Source organism: Gouania willdenowi, chromosome 13, assembly GCF_900634775.1.
Source record: "Gouania willdenowi chromosome 13, fGouWil2.1, whole genome shotgun sequence".
Classification (NCBI taxonomy): domain Eukaryota; kingdom Metazoa; phylum Chordata; class Actinopteri; order Blenniiformes; family Gobiesocidae; genus Gouania; species Gouania willdenowi.
Genome location: NC_041056.1, coordinates 42,424,896 through 42,447,588, shown reverse-complemented (window position 1 = coordinate 42,447,588; position 22,693 = coordinate 42,424,896). Strand labels below are relative to the sequence as shown.

At 37.5% G+C, this 22,693-nt stretch overlaps 2 protein-coding genes across 2 annotated transcripts in view; one reads left to right on the top strand and one right to left on the bottom strand.

The window, feature by feature from the left end:
• The window catches only part of appbp2 (amyloid beta precursor protein (cytoplasmic tail) binding protein 2), a 31,807-nt gene extending 26,343 nt beyond the window's left edge, over positions 1-5,464 (top strand). Inside the window, exons 12-13 of the mRNA XM_028464373.1 lie at positions 160-325; positions 3,868-5,464. Of these exons, the coding sequence (XP_028320174.1) occupies positions 160-325; positions 3,868-4,130 (429 nt within the window). The 3' untranslated portion in view covers positions 4,131-5,464. The remainder of the gene's footprint in view (positions 1-159; positions 326-3,867) is intronic.
• A 2,922-nt stretch (positions 5,465-8,386) lies between these two features.
• Positions 8,387-13,771, bottom strand: LOC114474225 (uncharacterized). The gene is made up of 6 exons (XM_028464374.1): positions 13,585-13,771; positions 12,697-12,792; positions 10,853-10,965; positions 10,100-10,223; positions 9,860-10,032; positions 8,387-8,653 (listed from the first exon to the last, which is right to left on the bottom strand). The coding sequence occupies exons 1-6, from the start codon at positions 13,622-13,624 to the stop codon at positions 8,588-8,590; spliced, it is 612 nt and encodes a 203-aa protein (XP_028320175.1). The 5' UTR covers positions 13,625-13,771; the 3' UTR covers positions 8,387-8,587.
• Between the last annotated feature and the right edge of the window lie 8,922 nt (positions 13,772-22,693).

The following is a 22,693-nucleotide window of genomic DNA, read 5'->3' as shown; positions in this document are numbered from 1 at the left end:
GTGTGTGTGTGTGTGTGTGTGTGTGTGTGTGTGTGTGTGTGTGTGTGTGTGTGTGTGTGTGTGTGTGTGTGTGTGTGTGTGTGTGTGTGTGTGTGTGTGTGCGCGTGTGCGTGCGTGTGTGTGTGTCCACACACTAAACGTGTGTTTTTGGATGGACAGGAAGCAGAGGAGATGCACATCAAAGCCATTGAGATCAAAGAACAGCTCCTGGGCCACGAGGACTACGAGGTGGCTCTGTCTGTGGGACACCTGGCCTCACTATATAACTACGACATGAGTCAGTATGAGGACGCAGAGAGGCTCTACCTGCGCTCCATCGCTATCGGTTAGTGGGAGTGGAACCACGCCCATTTTTATCAATTCAGCATGAAGTGGAACTAAACAGATGGTATACAGACCGTATATATTGTAGACCACACATTGGCGTCATGCAGCCCTTGGTCTAATTTTGTGTGTCCCCCTCAAAGTAAATGCACAAAGAACACATCATTTTATTAAAAATATACACAAATAACAGAACAAAATACAAAAACCTAACTGAAATACACAAAACGCCTCCAAAAACATACAAAATACATAAAAAAATACTAAATATATAAAAATACACCAAATGACTCCAAAAATATCAGACAAATTAAAAAAAACAACTTAATAAAATTACAGAAAAATACTTTCCAGGTGTACCCCCGCCTAGTGCCCAATGACAACTGCGATAGGCATCAGCAGACCCCTGTGACCTTTAAAGGGAGCAAGCAGGTCATGAAAAAGATTCATTGATTTACGACACGACAACAAAAACACATAAAATTAAAGGAAAAAGACTAGAGAAACAGACAAATCCATTTAGTTCTTAACGGTTTTAGAATAATATGATTATTGAAAAAAAGACAAAATTAGCTCGCTGGAATTATTACAGGGAAGTCGAGAAAACATCGGCATCAACATCAGCAGATGCCTTTGATCTCCTGACATGTTTCGACTGTCAACTGTCAGTCTTCTTTAAAGTACATTTACTGAAAAAATGTTTTCTGAATATACAAAACCTTAAAATGTTTTACGTCTTTTGTTTTTAAGCAAATTATCTTTGATTTATTGATCTATGAGGACTACACAATGTTTTTATCTGACAGAAAACCATCGTCTGCAGCTGCTTTAAAGGGGACATATTATGGTTTTAAATCCTTCCTTTTTACATATAAATCATACAGTTGTGGTTTATATAAAGCAGAACTGCACTGCTTGGGTCTGAATTCCTCATTATTATAGCTCCACCCCTTTTCTACCACTTTTCTGATGTGCTTCTAAGAGCAACTCGTTTTGGTGCTGTCTCTTTAAATGCAAATGAGACACTCAATACCCCGCCCCCTCTTCAGCTGACACTTGGTTCAACTCCACCCTGCTCGGTCATTTTTGTAGTTTGATAGAAGAGATACGGTTATGTAGCGGCGCATAAACTTTTTATTCAGAGGTTATTTACAAAATGTCAACAACGTTAGACTTGTCCATCCAGCCTTACATGTTCCAGCCAGAGTCAGACCGAGTGGAGCGAGATGAAAATGAAGATGATGAACCTGCAGAACCCTAACAAGTGAGCTAACACAAGCACCGAGCTAACGCTAGCGCCAAGCTAACGTCACGAAATGCATTTTAATACAGTCTTTTCAAAGACAAAAATGGCAAAATGAAATGACTAATGAAAACTTTAGACTTAAATTAAATCACGTAGGCCATATCATCAAGGATCTAAAACGAGCACACAGCGCTAACATATGAAGTCTGAAGACGGTGCAACTGCTAATACTAACAAAACAATGACAGGGACATCTTATCATCACACTTTTTAGCGTTATTTACAGCTTACCGAAGTGCTCTGTTCATCGTCTCCAAAGATAGAAGGAATTGAACCCTCAATCAGACAAAGTTTTTCTGTAAATCCTTCTTTATACTGGTGGAGGTTGATGAAGCAGTCATCATTGAAGTGCTTCACACACACAAAAATGACCTTATCCACAGATGTGGTACATTTCTATAAAAAATAAAACTCAACCAGACACTTTGAAAAGGTTCTGATGCTGGGAGACGGTGTAATGAAGCGTGTGGGTTACTACATCCAACAACCCAACATTTTGACTTATCCTCTCATAACTTCTGCATCCTGGAGCTTGGACTACAAAATAAAAGCCAGAAATAAAAATGGCGGATTGCTCGAAGTGTTGGGCCTGGAGTTGATGTACTAATTTGGCAGTTCTGCTGCAAATACTGTGACGTTATTGTTCAAAAAATGTAAGAGAATAGAAAAATCGAAACAGATTGAAAAATATGACCAAAACAGAATATAAAGATATCAACGGAGCACCTGAAGAGATTAATTTGATTTTTTCTGTACTTCTAAGCACTCTAAATATACAACAAATTGCATTTAAGGGCTAAAAAAGTGGATTTAGCATAATATGTCCCCTTTAAAGGTCCAGTATGATGCTTTTTTTCACTCATCTCCATTTGTTCTAAGAACCCCAACAACATAGTATTTGAGTTTTTTTTTTTTCTCCCAAAACTTGCCCATTTTTTGGAGTTTTAGCCTCTGAAAAGGCACTTTCAGAGCAATTCTAAAATGGGTTGATTCGCGGCGAACTTATGTATATTCATGAGTTGGCGTGTCTGTAGACGCTAGCCACACACAACAGCTGATTACTAGCAATTATCTTTTTGTATGCATAGACTCTTATTGTTTTCAGCCAAAAAACTGCACATTACAGTAAAACACATGGATACTTAGGAGATAAACAATGTTTTATCATCCTCTCAGAAGCTGAACATCCTATTTCTCCACAGGGACACACACATCAATGTCCTTAATGCAAAACTGCACCTTGATAGTGATGTGCCTCGGATTACATCATCTATCATTTACAAACCCAGCCAGACTCCTTCCTTTCCGCTTACCACGAAAAGTTGGAAACCGTCCACAACCGAGTTTGGTGTTAGCATAGCAGCACCTAGCGCAGAGCTAACCTTAAACCAGGGGTTCTCAACCTGTTTAGCCCTCGACCCCCAAATTAAAGGTTCCATAGAGCGGGGACCCCCACTGTAGCTGAAGGTGGTTGAACACAGACATGAACATTGAAGAACAGTCATGTGGAGACAGGACCATCTATAAGGGGGAATAAAGGAGAGATTTTTGGGGTCCATCCATAAAGTCAGTAAAATGATGGTCATTGTTCTATGAATCTGTGATAACCACATTTATTTATTCATCTGAATAATATCCACTGTTATCCAGGAACGTTTATTATTATTATAGTCATCTTAAAGATCCTGGTTTTAATCACTAATAAAATGGGTTCAAAGTGACCAAAAATGGTGGAAAAGGTGGTGAAATGGGATTTAAAAAAAGCACAGAAATTGGTTAAAAGCTGCAAATTGTGGGTAATGGAATTTAAAAGTGTAGGGAAAATGTGTTTAAAGTAGCAAAATATGGGTATTAAAATAGTGGATGTAGTTAAAATGGCAAAAATAAAAAAGGGTAAAAGTGACAATAATGGGTCAACATGTGACATTAGGTTGAAAGTTATAAGTGCTGAAAATATTTTGAAAGTAGAAAAAGAATCCATAAAATGCTTTGAAATATGATGTAGAAGTGCAAGAAATGTAGTAAAAATTGATTAAAATGAGCAAAAATATGGCAAGAAAAAGTGGTCAAAATAGGTTAAAATATGGCAAGTTTGGTGTAGTTGCTGAAAAAGGGTAAAAATAAGCAAATGATGGGCTTAAATTGTTCAAAAAATATTCTTAGTTTCTTGAAGGTATCTGGTGACCCCTTCCCTTGAGAACCCCTGCCTTTACTACAGTATGTGTGTCTGTGTCCAGGTAAGAAGCTGTTTGGAGAAGGCTACAGTGGTCTGGAGTACGACTACCGAGGCCTCATCAAACTTTACAACTCTGTGGGAAACTACGAGAAGGTGTTTGAGTATCACAACGTGCTCTCCAACTGGAACCGACTGAGGGACCGACAGTTCGCTGTGGCCGACGCGCTGGAGGACGTCAACACTACGCCGCAGCAGACTCAGGAGGTGGTGCAGGCATTCCTTTTGGCTGAGAGCCTTGGCCACGCCCACCCCTGCCTTGGTTGATGTGGTAATGAGACAAAGACAAAGGTTGGTCGTGAGTGGGGGTGATGCTTTAACGGCACACTGTTAGCCTCATGATTCAGCATCTGTTAGCACCGCCATCCAGTGGAATAATACCACACACACACACACACACACATTGGATGTGAACCTCAACAAACTCAACGATGATAATGACGAGGACTTGTTTGCCTTGACAGTCTCAGTTTGAATGTCTCAGAACTGAGCCTTTGGTCTCCATTTCATCATAATCATCATTGTCGTCATGGTAACCACGGGCAAGTCAAAGCCTGTGGGCGGGGCTTGGATCCTTTTAAATGTATACAGTTGGACTCGGACACGACGTAGACTGGTGGAATGTTCTGGACAGGTTTCACCAGCTTTAAAGCTTCAGGCTCATCTGATCCTGTTCCAGCAATAGGACTGACTTAAGACTTGTTTCAAAATGCTCATTATTTATACACACAAGTGTCCGTTTATGTTGTGACTGAGTGAGTGAGTGAAAAAACCAAGCTGGACACGGGACGGGACTGCAACTATCAAGGTTTTCACTGGTGAGTGAATGATGAAGAGGAGGAGTCCCAGCCTTACGACATCTGTTACAACATCTGTTTGCTCAAAGTGCTAAATACACCTCAGTGTGTCTGACCCCCCCCCAAACGCTGATGGACAACTGGCTGTGTCTCTTTACTGTTTCCAAACCTGTGTTGTCGTTAAATGTGAAGCTAAAGCTTGGATTGGTTGCTGCTATGAAAAGGGGGCGTGGTTTTAGAGCGGACATAAATCCCTGGTGTGTAACGTTTGAAGCTGAACTCTGATCAGGTGTGTGCGCGCGTGCCAACGTGGGACAGTCGCACGACTCCTGGATGTGACAGTGACGTGACGCATGCACACACTCGATATCACAATGAATGAGTTAATTGTCATCGGTTGGTACAGACGATGATTTACGCCTTGAATTGAATGAACTGGGAAAACAAGTGTTGCCTTGATGTGCATCAGTGCTGTGTGTGATCTACGAGTCAAAGACTGTGTGTGAAGTGTTGTTGAAAAGGTCAAATGTCCACCATTTTGTCTTTAACGCGCGGAAACTCCAACAGGAAGCGGATGAACGTCTCCATGGAAACGACAAACATGCTTCCCCCTCCCTTTTTAAAATGTGAATTTAAACTGGTCCCAGGTGTCGTTGTGGTCACGTGACTTACAGTGAACAGCAGACTCCATCCCTCCAGGTGCATCATGGGTAATCGTGAGCTGACGACGCTAAACCTTCTGACGAGAGGGAAACTCATCCGTCTGTTCTTCACGCTGATATTAAACAGCCTTGGTCAACACTTCAGCACGCTTCATGTTTACGTGGTGAATATGTGCAGTTTGCATGTGCTCCTCCTACAGATCACTGAAGGAAATTTGCCTTTTATTTCTCAGTGTTTGGTTCATTCTTTGGTTTGTTTTGTTTTTTAAAAACAAACCAACTCTTTTACTGTTTTAAAACCAAGACGGAAATGCAGAAAAACACGAAACACTTGGAGTTAAAGTAATCCATGTTGTGTTAAACGGCACCACTGAATGAATCTGAATAAATCAAACTTCCTCATTGTGGTTGGACTAATGCGGTATGTGGTGCCGATTGTAAATTTGATCATGCTAAATCATGATCATGGTCAGATTTACAGCAGTATTTGTGCTATTTCTTGTAAGAATATAATGTAAAATATTAAATCGCAATCTAAATGTTAATTATTCAATTTGAATGTTAAATATGAAATCTGAATATTACATTTAAATATTATATATAAATGTTAAATATTAAAATAAATGTTACATATAAATGTTAAATATTCAATTTAAATGTTAAATCTAAATGTTACATTTAACGTTCAAAATTAAATGTTAAATATCAAGTCTAAATCTAAACATTTAAATTTAAAACTTTACATTTTACGCGAGAAAAAATATCGCAAATTGTGCTGTAAATCTGGTTGAACCAAAATATGAAATCTAAATTAAAATGTTGGAAATTAAATCTAAATTTTACATCTACACATTTAGATTTAATATTTAACATTGGCATATTTTTACGAGAGAAAAATGTCACCAAAATCTTAAATCTGAATGTTAAATATAAATCTAAACATATACATTTAACATTTAACATTCAGATTTAGATGTATTATTTAACATTTAGATTTAACGTTGACATATTTTTACGAGAAGAAAATATCACAAATATTGCTGTAAATCTGGTCAAAAGTAACATAAAAAAAATGCACATTTTTTAAAACTTTGTTAGACGTTAAATGTTAGGCGGGTTAAAATCAAGACAGAAATACAAAAAAATAAATAAATTGGGTTTTGTTTGTGTGAAATTTGGATATTTATGGGATTATTTTTATTTATTTTTTAAAATACAAAAACTAATATTTTCCTTAGTTTTTTTTTAATCAACCACATTTGTAACCATGCAAATAAATATAAACAGTGTTATTTTCATTCATTGATTGCTTTGTGTTTCTGTTGATATAAATTATTTATTTTCCTTAATTATATTGCCTTAAATTATATAGTTTGTTTACACCCATAAAGTTTAAACAAACATGGCAATACAGTTACAGAGTTGTCCCTGAACACACCACAAGCCTTTACCGTAGAACCCTGTGTAAAGGTGCAACATTACCATAAATATCCAAATAAAACAAACAAAACAAGATTTTGCTATTTTATTCTTTTAAAACCCTAAAACGCTGCTGATCTGGTTTGTTTTTTCTGTATTTTTACGTTTCGGTTTTAAATGAAACAATGAACCGCACACTGATTCTCATGCTTAATGAAACATTTAATCTGAATCGTGAGTGAAAACACACACACACACATTTAATGATAATTTAAAATTCAAACTAATAAGAAAAACAGTTTCTATTTTCCAAAACCACTGTATCCAGTCACTGAATACAGAAAACACACAAAAACAACTCACATTGTTTACAATTATATCATTTTAAAAAAGTCCATCCAATCCCTGAAACTAAACCAATGAAAACTCAACATAAGTTCTGTTTGTTTTGTAACTTCTGAACCACATTAACGTTAAATATTGTTCCTCAGCCATGAACAAGTTAATCTGAACAAAGCGTTAAATGAATCAGCATCTGTAACTAACATCTGTCTGAATGAATGAATGAAGCCTCCTCATTGGTTGGACAAATGCTTTGACTTTAGCAGATTGTAAAGGTGCAAAATAAACACAAACTTTTAGGAACATACCATGTTTGAAAAATGTGATTTTATTTTATGTTACTTTTGACCTGATTTACAGCAATATTTGTGAAAACATTTCTTGTAAAAAAAAATATGTTAATATTAAATCTAAATATTAAATATGAAATTTAAGTCTTAAATGTAAATGTTAAATCTAACTTTAAATGTCAAATATTAAATCTAAATGTGAAACTAAATTAAATATTAAAATCTAAATATTAAAGCTAAATTTAAATCTAAAACTAAATGTTAAATATTAATATTAAATCGGAATTTAAATGTTTATTGTAAAACTAAATGTGGAATATTAAATCTAAAACTAAATATTTAACGTAAAACTAAACGTTAAATATTAAAATCTAAATATAACTAAATTAAAATGAAATGTTAAATATTAATAATAAATCTAAATGTTGAATATTAAATCTAAATGTTAAACTAACCTTAAATGTTAAATATATCTAAATCTTAAAAATAAATATTAAATCTAAAACTAAATGTTAAATATTAAATCTAAAACTAAATGTTAAATATTATGAAATCTAAATGTTAAGCATTAATATTAAATCTAAAACTAAATGTCACATATTAAATCTAAGTATTAGATTAACTGTTAAATATTAAATCTAAACATTTAGATTGAACATGGACACATTTTTACAGCAAAAAATACTCAAATTTCTCAAATGTTGCTATAAATCTGGTCAAAAGTAACGTGAAAAAATGCACATAAATTTTCTAAACATGGTTTGTTGGTAAATGTTGCTGTTTATTTTAGCATGTACAACTTTACAAACAGTGCCACTTATTTCTCTGTGTAAAACATTTGAATCGTTCTGGGGACATTAACAGTTAAGTGTTGATAACATAAATGGTAAATGGACTTGATTTATATAGAGCTTTATCACCACTGAAACAGTCTCAAAGCTCTTTACATATCAGCTCATTCACCCAATCACTCTCACATTCACACACCAGTGGGACAGGACTGACATGCAAGGCACTAGTCCACCACTGGGAGCAACTTAGGGTTCAGTGTCTTGCCCAAGGACACATAGTCAGGTACTGGGATCGAACCCCCAACCTCTCGATCAAAAGACGACCCACTACCACCTGAGCCACTGTCGCCCTGTAACATAATGACCATAACCTGGTTCTCTAAAGCTGCTGAGGTTCCTGATGGTTCTCAGATGATGGAACCATCAGCTCTGCTTCTCCATAGGCTGGTTCCTGATCAGCTGATCCATGTGAGTCCATACACACCAAATCTGTGGAGAACACAGTGTTTCAGTTGTGTGTGTAATAGACGACTAAGGTAATCCAGGGGTTCTCATTTTCATTTGGGGTCACCAGATGCCTTCAGATGCTTTTCTTTTGCAACTACACCAAACTCACCATATTTTACCCTATTTTCATCACTTTTTTTGCCATATTTTTGCTCCTTTTAATGCATTTTTGCTACATTTCTCCCATTTCTGACACTTCTACATCACATTTCAATGCATTTTCTGCACATTTTTTCTACTTTCCAGACATGTTCAGCACTTATAAACCTTTTCTACCACATGTCACGCATGTTGACCCTTTGTCACTTTTAACCTCTTTTCATGATTATTTTTTGTCATTTTAACCACATTCACCAATTGTCATGCCCATTATTGTTCCAATATTGACACTAAACCCTTTTTTACCACTTTTTCTGTCCGTTTTTATCTACTCTAATGTGCAAAATTTAACCAATTTCTGTGGTTTTTAAAATCCCATTTCACCACCTTTTCCACCATTTTATTAGTGATTAAAACAAGGATTTACATCTTTATGGCCCAAATAAACTTCCGGCCACTTCTCCATCTAATTTCAATGCATTTTATGCACATTTTCTCCATTTTCCACCCCTTTTCCACTTAACGTCACATATGTTGATCCATTATTGTTACTTTTAACCTCTTTTAACCACATTTTGTTTATTTCTTGCCAATTTAACCACATTTAATGTCCATATTATTTCTCGTTTAAACAAATTTTCCCTACATTTTTAAATTCCATTACCCACAGTTTGCAACTTTGAACCACTTTCTGGGATTTCACCACCTTTTCCACCATTTTTGTTCACTTTGAACCATTTTATTAGTGATTAAAACCAGGATTTCCATCTTTAAGATGACTATAATAATAATAAACGTTCCTGGATAACAGTGGATATTATTCAGATGAATAAATAAATGTGGTTATTACAGATTCATAGAACAATAGACCATCATTTTACTGACTTTATGGATGGACCCCAAAAATCTCTCCTTTATTCCCCCTTATAGATGGTCCTGTCTCCACATGACTGTTCTTCAATGTTCATGTCTGTGTTCAACCACCTTCAGCTACAGTGGGGGTACCTGCTCTATGGAACCTTTATTTTGGGGGTGATGGGCTGAACAGGTTGAGAACCCCTGGGTCACATGTCAGTGATGGTGTGGTACCTCTGCACACAGAGCCAGGACTCGTCCAGCAGCCAGGACCAGGATTCCTACAGCCTGGGTCCACGTGGACAGACCCATCCAGCGCGTCCACGCCCCCGTCTGATGGCCGTACAGACAGAGAGGGAGGTAGTGCAGCCCCCCCACCACCCACACCCCCAGAGGGCTGTTGAAGCCTGAGGAGGAGCAGACAACAAGGTGATGGGTGTCAGTAGGAGGAGGCGGAGACTCGAGTTGACCCACCGTCGGCCATGATGGCCTGGATGAGACGAGGACTCCTGTTGAAGCTGTTCTTCCACTCCTCTGCTCCTCTACTGTGGTTACACACAAACACACACCACTCTAGTGATGACACCAGCCAGCCCCACTGGAACACAACACAATTACATCTTTAATTACAACTCCATTATGATTATAGTGACGAGCATTTTAGTTTAAACTGGCAAATCATAGACATGACAAATTGTGAAAGTAATTACAATCACGTCTTAAATGATTCATGTTCAATTGCAACTCAATTATGATTACGATGACAGGCATTTCTTCCAATTACAATTATTTCCCCCCCTTAGTCAATTACAATTAAAAATTCAAATACTACAGTTCAAATACAAATAATCACAATTTCTGAGCCTGTAATAAATAACACTTATTAAATGTAACCTTTCACTTGTGTTAGCTTTTTGTTAGCATCTCGAATGCTAACGGGTCAGTTTGACCCATGTCTATAATCAGCTGCAAAATAACTATTATCTATCATCTAATGAGTCCATCTCTTAGTTACCTTGTTAGGCTTCCTAATCAATGAAAATATTGGTATTAATATTTGTGGTGTGGGCGTCTGAGCCTGTTTTCTGTCACTAAACCCATAGATTTAAAAATGTTTTCAGTGATAAAATTATCCTGAAGAGAACTAATAGGTAAACTTGATCTGAAACATATTTGAATAATTATTAACTATGTCTGTGTAAAACATAGAACTGTAACATGGCAGACCTCAAACAGCAGACTCCACAGCATCCCTCTGCCCACGTTGTCCACCACTACATCCAACCACGCCCCAAACCTGGAGGTCTGACCCAGCCTGCGGGCCAGCCATCCGTCCACATCTGGATGGATGAGGAAACACAGGTAGCACAGCATGCTAGGAAAGGTTCATCCACCATAAAGATGAAATATATTTATTTATTTCATTATCAATGGGACAGACGTTCAAACTCCTTTTATTACAAATACGGACCACTTTAATATATTTATAGGACGTGTGCTCTCGTTTACACTTCCACATATAATAGTACTGAAAATATAAAAGGCAACGACAATATTATTGTTTTATTATTATGTTTTTAGGGCGGGGCTTCCAAACTCAAAACGCCCTTACTTTATTCTTCTTGTTGTTGTTGTTGTTGTGTACACGAGTTAAAATCACTTCTCTGTTATTCATGAACGAATCAGGCTGAAATTTGGTAGCTATAATCTATGGATGTGTACGCATCCACACTCGGAGTCCTATTTTTCTATTTGGGGCCCAGGGGGACCCCAAAGAAAATTTAAAAAACGAAAGTCAATTTCTAATTTATTTGCGAGTCAATATTACGACGGTTGGTGGAACCGAATCATTGACACACACCACACGCACCAAATGTCAAATAATGACTCCTCCGTTAGTTCTCATTAGATCAGAATGGTACAGTTTGGTATGAAAACTCTATGAATGTATGATGAGACGCTCTGAGCCCTTTTTTTATTTATTTTTAAATGGGGCCCACTCCCCATTTCCGTTAATTCCCAAATTTATGGGAACATAGACGTATGATATATCATTTCAAAAATAATTCAACGTAGATTACAATTATGCCTCGCACAATTCAATTAGGGGCCCAGAATCCCCCCCCCCCCCCCCCTTTTTTTTGGCAATTTCCATTAAAGTCGTTTTCTCGTTTATTTTTGAGTCAAATTTTACGACAGTTTTTGGTACCGAATCATTGACACACACCAATATATGGGGTGCATTACTCCGTATGTGCCACGGGGGCGCCATTTTTCAAATGACTCCTCCTCCTATTCTATGAGCATGTGATATTTCACTTTTTCTTTTTTAAATACATTTGCAAAAAAATTCTACATTTATGGTTTTTTTCTGTCAAGATGAGGTGCTGAGTGTACATTAATGAGAAATAAAATTAACTTTTTTGATTTTAGCAAATGGCTGCAATGAAACAAAGAGTGAAAAATGTAAAGGGGTCTGAATATTTACCGTACACACTATAAATGTAAAGACGCTAAAACGACATCGTACACAAAAGACCACATACAATCCTCACAACGCTATATGAATAAAAGTTAGTAAAATTGTAATTGAGAATAATAATAGTAATAGAAAAATAATTATAATTTATTTGTAATTGGAAAAAATGACGTTTATCATAATCATAAATGATTTGTAATTAAACATGGATAATTGAAGACGTAATTGAAAAATGTAATTGACCCCAGCCCTGGGTGACAGACATCAGTCCCTTTACACACATTTTCTTGATTCTATGACTAATTTTTATCCAATTTGGGTAAATCTTGGGGAATAATGAATGATATTGGAAAAATTGAGAGTACTTAAAACAATTTGGGATTAAAGACGACTGCCATCATGTGATATATCATAAACGTGGGGGAAATTGTGAGCACTGGGAAATAATTGTGCAGCTTCACTGAATTTGTGTATTAGAAATGATTGAGATCTATGAGTGAATTAGATGGTGCTTTGGTGGTGGGGAGGCTAAAAGAAGTGAGCACCACACACACAGAGTTATGTACATGTTCCTAAAAAATAAATCATTTACCATCCAGAAGCACAAAGGCTAAATAGAGCAGGATAAACACAGCTGGAGCGTCACGGAAACACCAGGCAGCAAACACCAGGAACATCCTGAAGTAATCTGTAAGAAACAGCATCACTGTTATTTACTCCATAGTATATAGTCATCTTATAAAATATAAATATTGGTTTTAATCAGAAATAAGAGGTTCAAAGTGACCAAAAATGGTGGAAAAGGTGGTGAAATGGAATTTTAAAAACCACAGAAATTGGTTAAAAGTTCCAAACTGTGGGTAAATTTGCAAAAAAAAAACCTTAATATGGTGAAAAGAGGTTAAAAGTGACAATAATGGGTCAAAATCTGTGACATTAAGTGGAAAAGTGGTGGAAATGATTTATAAGTGCTGAACATGTCTTAAGTTGAAAGTGGAAAAATTGTGCAGAAAGTATATTATTATTTGGGCCACAGTAAATAGTCATATTAAAGATATAAATCCTTGTTTGAATCTGAAATAAAAGGTCGTGAAATGAGTTTTTAAAAACCACAGAAATTGGTTTGAAGTTGCAAATTAGAGATGATAAAAAAACAGAAAAAGTGGTTAAAACAAGGGTTCAAAGTGTCAATAATAGTTTAAAATGACAAATAATGGGCATGACAAACAGTGAATGTGGTTAAACTGGCAAAAATAAACATGAAATCTGGTGAAAAGAGGTTAAAAGTGACAATGTGTCACAAAGAAACAAAATGCTCAAAAAAAAATAATAATCCAGAAATACACAAGATCTTTGTAGTTTCCTGTGTTAATGCTCTGATCATTATTATTCTAATGTTGACATGAATATTGATCATGTGACCCTCTGATCAGTCCTACAGGTGATTGATTGATTGATTGATTATCAGCTCGTTTCTCACCGACGACATTGGGCCAGTAAAGCAGGACACAAGCTGCCATGTTTCCTCAGTTTGGTTCATTCAACTGTTGCTTCTTCTTCACCCACCGGTGCAGGAACAACATGTCAGAGTGTCGTGTATAAACCAACACATTACTACTGCTTAAAGCATGAACGTGAAAGCAAAACATACCGCCATCATGTTTCCTTCTTCTTCTATGGTTTTAATGGCGGTCTTCCACAGCTCTACCGCCTCCTCCTGGTCATCAGTGTGAACAGATCATTTATTTTGAAATGAAGGTACTCTACAAGCAGTGACGTGCCGTGACCACTAGGGCTGGGTAGGCACGTTGCAAATCAGATGGCAAGTGTTAATTCAATTCAAATCAACTTTATTTGTAAAAAGCAATTTACAACAAAGTCATCTCAATGCGCTTATGAAAATATAAAATTCATAATAAGAAAGAAAAAACCCAACAAGATCCACATAAACAAGTATTTATAATCAAACAAAATCAACATCATAAACACCCTTAAAGAAACGATTATTTAATATAACCTCCATACTCTCCAACAACATATATCTCATGACACGACAGCACATCTGTTGTTTGTGTTGGAAACACAGAAACACGGAGAAAATGACAACAACAACAACTCATCCTGAACATCCTCAGTGAGGAGCATCCACAAAGTCAATCCTTCCTTTTGTTCCATTCACTGTAGAAAGTACCAACAATGTTCTGACCTTACCTTTGCTGAAGGTCTGGTAGCTCAGGTGTTGGTCTCCATCTTTTAAAAGCTGTAGTTTTTCCGCAAAACAAAGTTTATATATCGTCTATAGCGCTGTCATGATGACTGTAGTGTTATCCCACCCACTAGCTAGAGAACGTAGCAGTAGCAGTCACGTGGCATCTATTCACTAATGCACTGTGAACTTACGTATAGCATTTAGCATAGTGCGGTTACGTGCAAAGGCAGATCTCTACGCTGCCTTTGCACGTAAATGGTTGTCATCTTGGGGACCTGACTGCGCATGCGCAAACACGTAAAAACACGCAATGGGAACGGAGGCAGAGCAGCAACGTGCCTTTGGGAGGGGGCGTGGCCTCAATTATTCCTGCACGCTTCAGAATCCTGGAGGCGTACAGGTCCTGGAGGGAGGGCAGTTTGCAGCCGATGATCTTGTCCTTGGCCTGTGGTCCTCATTGTGAGTAGCTGTGGTGAGACTGTAGCTTTGATGTGGGGGTGAAGGTGTTGGAGTGAGGCTGGTTATTATTAGGGCATCCTAAGGGGGTAACCTGGTGTGGAATAATAATAGGGAATAAAAGCAAAAACAATAGGTTCCTACGGCCTCTAGGCCTTCCAACCCTAATTAAAACTGTGAGCAGTGATAACGGGCCCTCACACCTGCCCCACCCACCGAGGCATGAGGCCACGGTTAAAGTCAAACTTCAATCCGTACGACACGAGGTCTGGTTGAGGAGTGGGGCGTCTGTCTCCCTAAAGCGTCTGTTTGGTGCCGGTAGATTTTTTTACACATTAAATGTAAATGATCATATTTCATAAAATGTCCTTTTGCTATAGAAAATAGATTTAAACCAGTCCTTATGCACCTTTCTATTGTCTTTGACATGAGGCTTACATTCCAATAGCTTGAAATGTGTGTATTAGTGTACATGTGGATTACAGAATTTAATGGAGTGTGTAGTACTTTGCTCACATAACCATTGTTCCTCTACTGCAGGGGTTCTCAACCTAAGAGTCGGGACCCCATTTAGAGTCGCGAGTCACTGGGAGGGGGATCGCAAGATGCCTTCAAGAAACTAAGAATATTTTTTTCTAACAATTTAAGCCCATTTTTGCTTTTTTTGCTATTTTTCTGCCACTACACCAAACTTTTTATGTTTAACCTGTTTTTTAATCACTTTTTCTGCTCCTTTTAATGCATTTTTGCTACATTACTCTCATTTCTACTACTTCTCTATCATATTGTAATGCTTTTTCCTTGTACATTTTTTCCACTTTCAAGGCATTTTCAGCACTTATAAACCCTTTCCACCACTTTTCCACCTAATGTTGACCCTTTATTGTCACTTTTGACCTCTTTTCACTATATTTCATTCTCATTTTTGCCAATTTAAACTAATTGCTCCTATTTTCTTAATTACATTACCTGAACCCACTGTTTCTGCCACTTTTAAGCCAGTACTGACACTTTGAACCACTTTTTCTGTCCATTTTTATCCACTCTAATTTGCAACTTTTAACCAGTTTCTGCGCTTTTTAAAATCCCATTTCACCATTTTTTCCACCATTTTTGGTCACTTTGAATCTCAACAAGGGTAAACAGTGATGACCACAACCTGTTTCTCTGATATTCAGATGCTAGGTTAGCACTGAGCTAAACCCTCCCCCTGTTCTTTAGACCAAATTTGACAGGGTGGAGTTCACCAGTCCTGATGAAAAGTGACTAAAACCCATAAACATGTCAGCCACTGAAATACCAACAACCACAATATATTTCTGAGACAACATTAAATCATAAAGTATTCTAATGTATCTATTTTTTTCTCCTAAATACTGTTTCATGTAAACAAAGGTTTTATCTAATAATTACACTATTGTGCAAATAAATACAAAAATGATCCTAAAACAGCTTCTTCCACATCATTTATGTGACCATAACAGCCCCTTTTCCTTATTTGTCTGTTGGTAAACCGTAGCACTGCTGGTGTTAGACATATGGAAACCTTGTGTTTTGGTATCAAAGTCTCAAATTATGTATTATTCAAAGTGAGAATGTCATAAATATTAAATGGACTTGATGTTTAATCGTCAATACAGTGAAAGAACTGATAACAGAGTTTAAACATTAGATTAAATCAAACACTTAGTTTGAACAAACAAACACTTCAACACATATTGTATGCTGATAGTTTTATTTCAACCCTTAATGATTGTTCCCATGAAGAAAGCATTTTAAGAAAGCATTAGAAACTCAGCCCTGCTACCGTTACTAAAAGAGTCAAATGTAGAAGTTAGAAGTAACCAACGCTCCTTTGAAGGAAGGTTTGATCTTCATTAATTCATCATCTAATTCCATCGCTAAAAAGCAAAACATCAAATATGTTGGTTAACGAATGTATTCGACCACCAACCATCTTTTTGTTTTGTTTAGGAGATTAGCCAAATGACAGAAACAAAGATATTTACCAATGCTGTGATTTAACCTCACAGCGGGTGGTGGTCTGATAAGTTTGTTAAGATCTGCATGTTTGATGTAAGATCCACTAAAGATTCACCCAGACTTTAATCAACGTTTTAAAGGTTTGTCACCAAGACCAAGGGACTGGTTTAATGTGGTGGGAATGTTTATGTCTTTCTGCTACAGGGTGGAAGGGTTGGTTCAGGAGTGGTTGTTTGTGGCATTTCAGGCCATTTCCAGATTGTTATTGCAGGGTCTGAAAAGAACAGCATAACAGACCAGTGTAAACTACCAGCAGAGTATGGAGCAGCATTAGTTTGTGTGTCAAACGTCTTACGGGGAGGAGGTGTTTTGTTGCAGAGATGGGACCTGCAGCACTGAACGGTCACCACAAACACCTGAGAGTCCTCGTTGATGGCCAAGGTCGCGTTTCCTCCAAATCTCTCGCAGTATGAAGGTGAAGCACAAGACCTGTAGTAGGAAATCTCCTTCTCTCCATGTATGATTTCTGTAAGGTATAAAGTGGATTAGCATGCAAAGCCAAGCCAGACACTGTTTGTCTATCAAAGGAAAAGAAGAGAAGCAGACAGTACCAACAATGGAGGCGCTCATGCAGATCTGCCCATGATGACAATAGTCGGATTTTGTGCAGTTTTTCTCTTTACAAGTGTAACACTTTAACCTTTTTTCTTTTCCTTTCTTTGCTTCAATGTCTGGGGAAAAGGAAGCATTAGATGTGCATTAGTATCAGTGTGAAATACGACATTATCAATCAATAAATACACTGAAAAGAACAGGTTTTGGTGCTAAAACAATCAGTTTTTCTACTTTCTCTCAGTTTTTACATGTTTATTTGTAATCATTAGCATCATTAGTTCTAAGTGGACACCTGAATGTTTTTAAATATAATATTAGACATTGTGAACTGAACTAAATGTGATTGAGTGAAGGATGTTGTTACCTGTGCAGAAAAGCATCACGAGGACGCTCAGGCAGAGGATTCTGATCATCATGATGAACAGGTCGGTGCTGAGGATTGGTTCTTCTAGATGTTGATGTCCAGCTGAATGACCTCCACCGTTTCCTCTGTGTATTATATCATTCAGGTGACCTCACAGTCTGGGTGTCACCTTTCTGTGGGTTTTTGGGGATTTGACATTTCTTCTCCCTCCCATCGTTACCTTATTGTACCAACTAATCCGACCACATTACTGTGATGCTTTAATGTTTCTTTGCTGTTGTTTTTACCATTTATGGTAAAAATGTTTCCTAAGATAAAGAATGGGTGGAGATGAGGCCCGGAGAAAGTTAGATCCTAAATGTTGGTAAATGTTTATTTAGATGAGTGTGAGATGTCAGTCCTTTTGCTGCTGTATCAAAGAGCAACTTTAGAGTCCATCACTAGTGTCTAAGATTATTACATGGTTTAAAAACACGTGCTTGATCATTCTGTCACTGTTTGTGACTCTTACCTCATTTATATCCATGAAACAAATGATGGTGTCCCCCAATCCAGATAGAAAACTTCTTCTGGTCCATATCTGGCCCTCATACTGCATGGAATGATGGCACTAGGGCGCTCTGCTCCAGAACTCTGCCATAACCAAGCCATCACAATTCCAAACATAATGAAGAACAGATCAAATAAATATGGGACCTTATAAATGGGCCACTTTTGGCTCACATTCAGATTAGTCGATGCTAACTTTCCAAAAATCAGCCAAAACCCAAATAAAATGTGTTTCAAGATAACTGGCCCACATTTGCAGCATCATATGTGGGCCACATTAGGCTCAGATCCTTTTTGTACGAGCCAGAAGAATGACAAAAGTTCCAGATCATTTGCAGAATGTGACCCAGATCCGTATGGTATCTGGTCATCAATTTTAGGTCAGTTTTTCTTCCACCTGCAGATGTGATACAATTCACTGATCAGTAATTAGCACTAAAATTAACAGGATTTATGACACAATGTTTAACGACTCATCAGTAGCTGTGTTTCCATTTCCCTTAAAAATGAGCAAAATCTAAATAGTGCAATAAAAACTGGTCATGGAAACACCTGAATTAAAATAAACACTCAAATATCGCTAAAAACCTTTTACGCCTTCATGAGGAGGTTTTTCAGACGTTTCAATGTTGAAATGTGTCACAAAAGCAAATACACGTCACGGGATGTGACGTACCTGGTCACATGACCACTTCTCTCAGAGTAAACATGACGCGGTACGTGTGGGCAGAAGAGGAGACTTTGACATTTCTTAGCATTATACTTAAAAATAATTACTGTCACTTTAGACGTGAAACAATAAAGGAATACGGAGTGTTCTAAAGAGGTTTGGAGCGTTTGACATTTAGAAATATCACTTTTTTTTAGCAAAAATCTTTAATAGAAACCCAACTATTGACCTTGAACTTTTTTGTAAAATATTATAAGTGAGTAGCGTAGCAACAAAGATGCTACAAACACAGCATGGAGGACAGCACAGCTGCAGGTGGAGGAGGTGGATTCTCTGCGGTGGACAGCAAACAACTACAGTATATGGTGAAGGAGCTTCACTTGGTGCTAGCATAAACACAATATACAGGACCTGGAGAAGTTTATCGTTACATATTAGCAACGTCAAAGGAACCGATAAGCGGAATTGACAGGCAAGCACACAAACGATTCCTAGGGATTGGATTACTGGGAGCCGGTTCTCAGAAATAACCGGTTTTCGATCCCATCCCTAGTGTAAGTTCTCTCTATATATGTGTTTATGTGTTAGATTTTGTTCTGACAATCTACAGGAAGCCACGCCTGTACTTTTCGGCACATGCATCGCGGAACACAACAAGGTAGCATCGGGTCACATTGATATATGTCTCTGGGTCAGGTACGAACCAAAATCATATTTACCTGTTTGCCTTGTTTCCATGCAGAGTTAAACATTCACTTTGATTGACAGTCTCAAAAACAGGAAGTAGAAGCCTATTGGCTGGGTGCACTCAGCGATTGTTTCCATTTGTACAGGTGTGTATAGGATGAAGGCGGGACTTATATACATCAATGTATATGAACAAACCACCAGCAGTAGATCATAGTAAAAGACGAGTTCGGTATTTTTCACATTTCAAAAGAATGATAGATTTATCAGAAACTCTGGATATCAGCTTTAACTAGCTCTTTTCCACATGGAGGAGTAGCAGCTCTACTCTGACCTCCTCAACCTATCTCTGAGGCTGAGCCCGACCACCCTGCAGAGACCACTCATTCTTGACGTTTGGACTCGTGATCATGTTCTTGGGTCATTTCTCAAAGCTCATGACCATAAGTGAGGGTTGGAACGTGGATCGACTGGTACAAAGAGTGCTTCACCTTCTGGCTTACAGTATATATTAACTCATAACCCTAACCCCTTATATATTATTATTATTGTTTTATATATTAGCTCTCCCTTTACCAAATAGTCTGGTTAAAGTCCACACAGCTGTCTACAGCTCAATTCACTAGTCCATCTCCTGTTCCATCCTACCCTCACTTCTGAAGAAGACCCTGAGATACTTGAACTGCTCCACTTGAGGCGAGACCCCTCCCCAGACCTGGAGTTGACAATCCACACTTTTTCTCACTGAGAACCATTTCCTCATATTTGGAGGTGCTGATCCTTATCCCAGCAGCTTCACACTCAGCTGAGAAACATCCCAGAAGGAGCTGAAGATATTTGTTCAACCTGATCAAGAGAAAAACATGGTCTACAAACAGTCGAGAAGGTTATCATTCATGGAGGTCACTTTAATTCTAGTGAGCAGCTTCTTTGGTTCTACTAGTATCCCAATCCATAGATTTTTATGCATTTACGCTCATTTCTTTTACACATATTCTCCCATCCACACTCCTGACACGCACACCACATGTAAATAGATGTAAATAAAATATGAAATACGCTTTTAATTTGAAAAGGTCTTCTCCGTTGAAGAACAATGTAACAGGTTTATTTTATAAAATTATTACAGTGTGCAGATCAGCCACATTTTTCTGTCCAAGCCACAGTTAAAATCTCAGTATAACTTACAGGAAAGGTCATTATTAAGCTTTGGGGATCCGCCTGTTACTTTTTCTTATTAATTATCATCTACAATAATCAATGTATTCATTGTTTGTGTTAAAAAGTTTTATTGATCTTGGACACACCCACACACACACATCAGTAGACAAACACACTGGGCCTCAGGCGTTAAAGGTTTAAACCATCAATGGTCAGTGTGTTCTTGCTTTGGGGCGTTTTCAGTCACTCCTGCTGCTGTTTGAGAGTTTATTGTGTTTTAGTAGCTGGGACATTTGGTCCTGATTAAAATATTACAGAAGATTACTGAGTTACCAGAAAACTGACTTTCATTTGTGGTCCTTGGACAGAATAAAAGTCTTATAAAATATTAGATGAACCAAAAAGATGATAAGCCAGAGAAAACTAGTTTAGTTTACCAGACTATTAAATCAATATTCATGTGTTTTGGGTTTTTTGATTCTATAAACAATTTATTTGTAGACTTTAGATCAATGTTGTCAACCCTGCAGACAGAAACTAGAGCCTTCCCCTGCCAGAGGTGGTCATACCATGTGAGGTCCACCTCGGGTCCGTTGACTAAATAGTCAAGTGTTGTCACTAGACAACAATGTAAAACCATGTGTCATTGATATATTAATTTAAGATAATCAATATCTCAAGTGGAAGCAAATACAAGCTAAACTCAGTCAAACCACATCCGTTTCATTAGCTGAGTTTTCATTTTTGATTTTTGCAAAATAAAAGCTACATTTCTAAATTTCCATAAAGTATAGATGCGCTTTGAACATGTTTCCATGGAACGTTGCTTTGGGCTAGAGCCTCGTAACTCCTGTGAAATCTCATCTCACAAGACTTTTCTACAGAAAGACGGACACTCAGAACTTCCTTATAACACTCTGCATTCCTTTATTGTTTCACGTCTAATGTGGCAGTAATAATTATTAAGTATAATGCTAAGAAATGTCTCGGTCTCCTTTTTTGTCCGTGTCATGTTTTCTCAGAGGGAAGTGGTCATGTGACCAGGTACATCACGTTCTGTGACATGTGTTCCATTGTGCTTTTGTGACAGATTTTAACATCGAAACGTCTGGAAAACCTCCTCATGAAAGCAGCTAGCACTGTCCAAGTGTCTGCACTTTCTGTAGCTAAACATGTAGCTAGCTGCTACATGTTTAGCATTGAAGTGGTAGCGGGGGTTGCAAAGCTCCAGTGATCTGCAAACGCTTTCTTGCTTGATTTGCACACAAGCTTGTGTTATTCATCCAATGGTTTTATAAGCCGAAATTAACACAAACGAAGTTGAGAAACTTTGTAGTCTTAGGCAGGGCCGGCCCGTGGCATAGGCAATATAGGCAAATGCTAGGGCCGCCAGCAAATTTAAATTTTTTTAAATTATTTTTTTTTTTAATTATTATTAATTAAACAACCAAGGAGATGCTATTTATAGCACACTAAACTGGATAGTATTATCAATAAAATATAAAAATAGATTTACTCCCCCCCCCAAATCAATTGACAGGTTGGCTGAAGCACGTGGTGTCGTCTAAAGAGCCAAACTAATGATCTGGTGCCCAGGGAAGAAAAAAACAGGAAGCAAAGGAGGAAAATGTGGAAAAGCCAAAGGTAAATCAGTGTTTGACTATCATGGATTTTTTAATTGTCGTGCATTATCAAACAAGCTAGCAGAGTGACCATGCTAATGCATGTTACATGGAGATTTACACATGATACTTCATGGTAGATGTAGTGTTATCCAGAATGTTACGTGTGTTACCACTAGGGGCAGACCATGCATACAGGGTGCGTGGGTACTGTATGAAAGGACACCAGTGAAGAAGGGTTTGTGTGTGGCAGCCATCATAATGAAAAAGGCT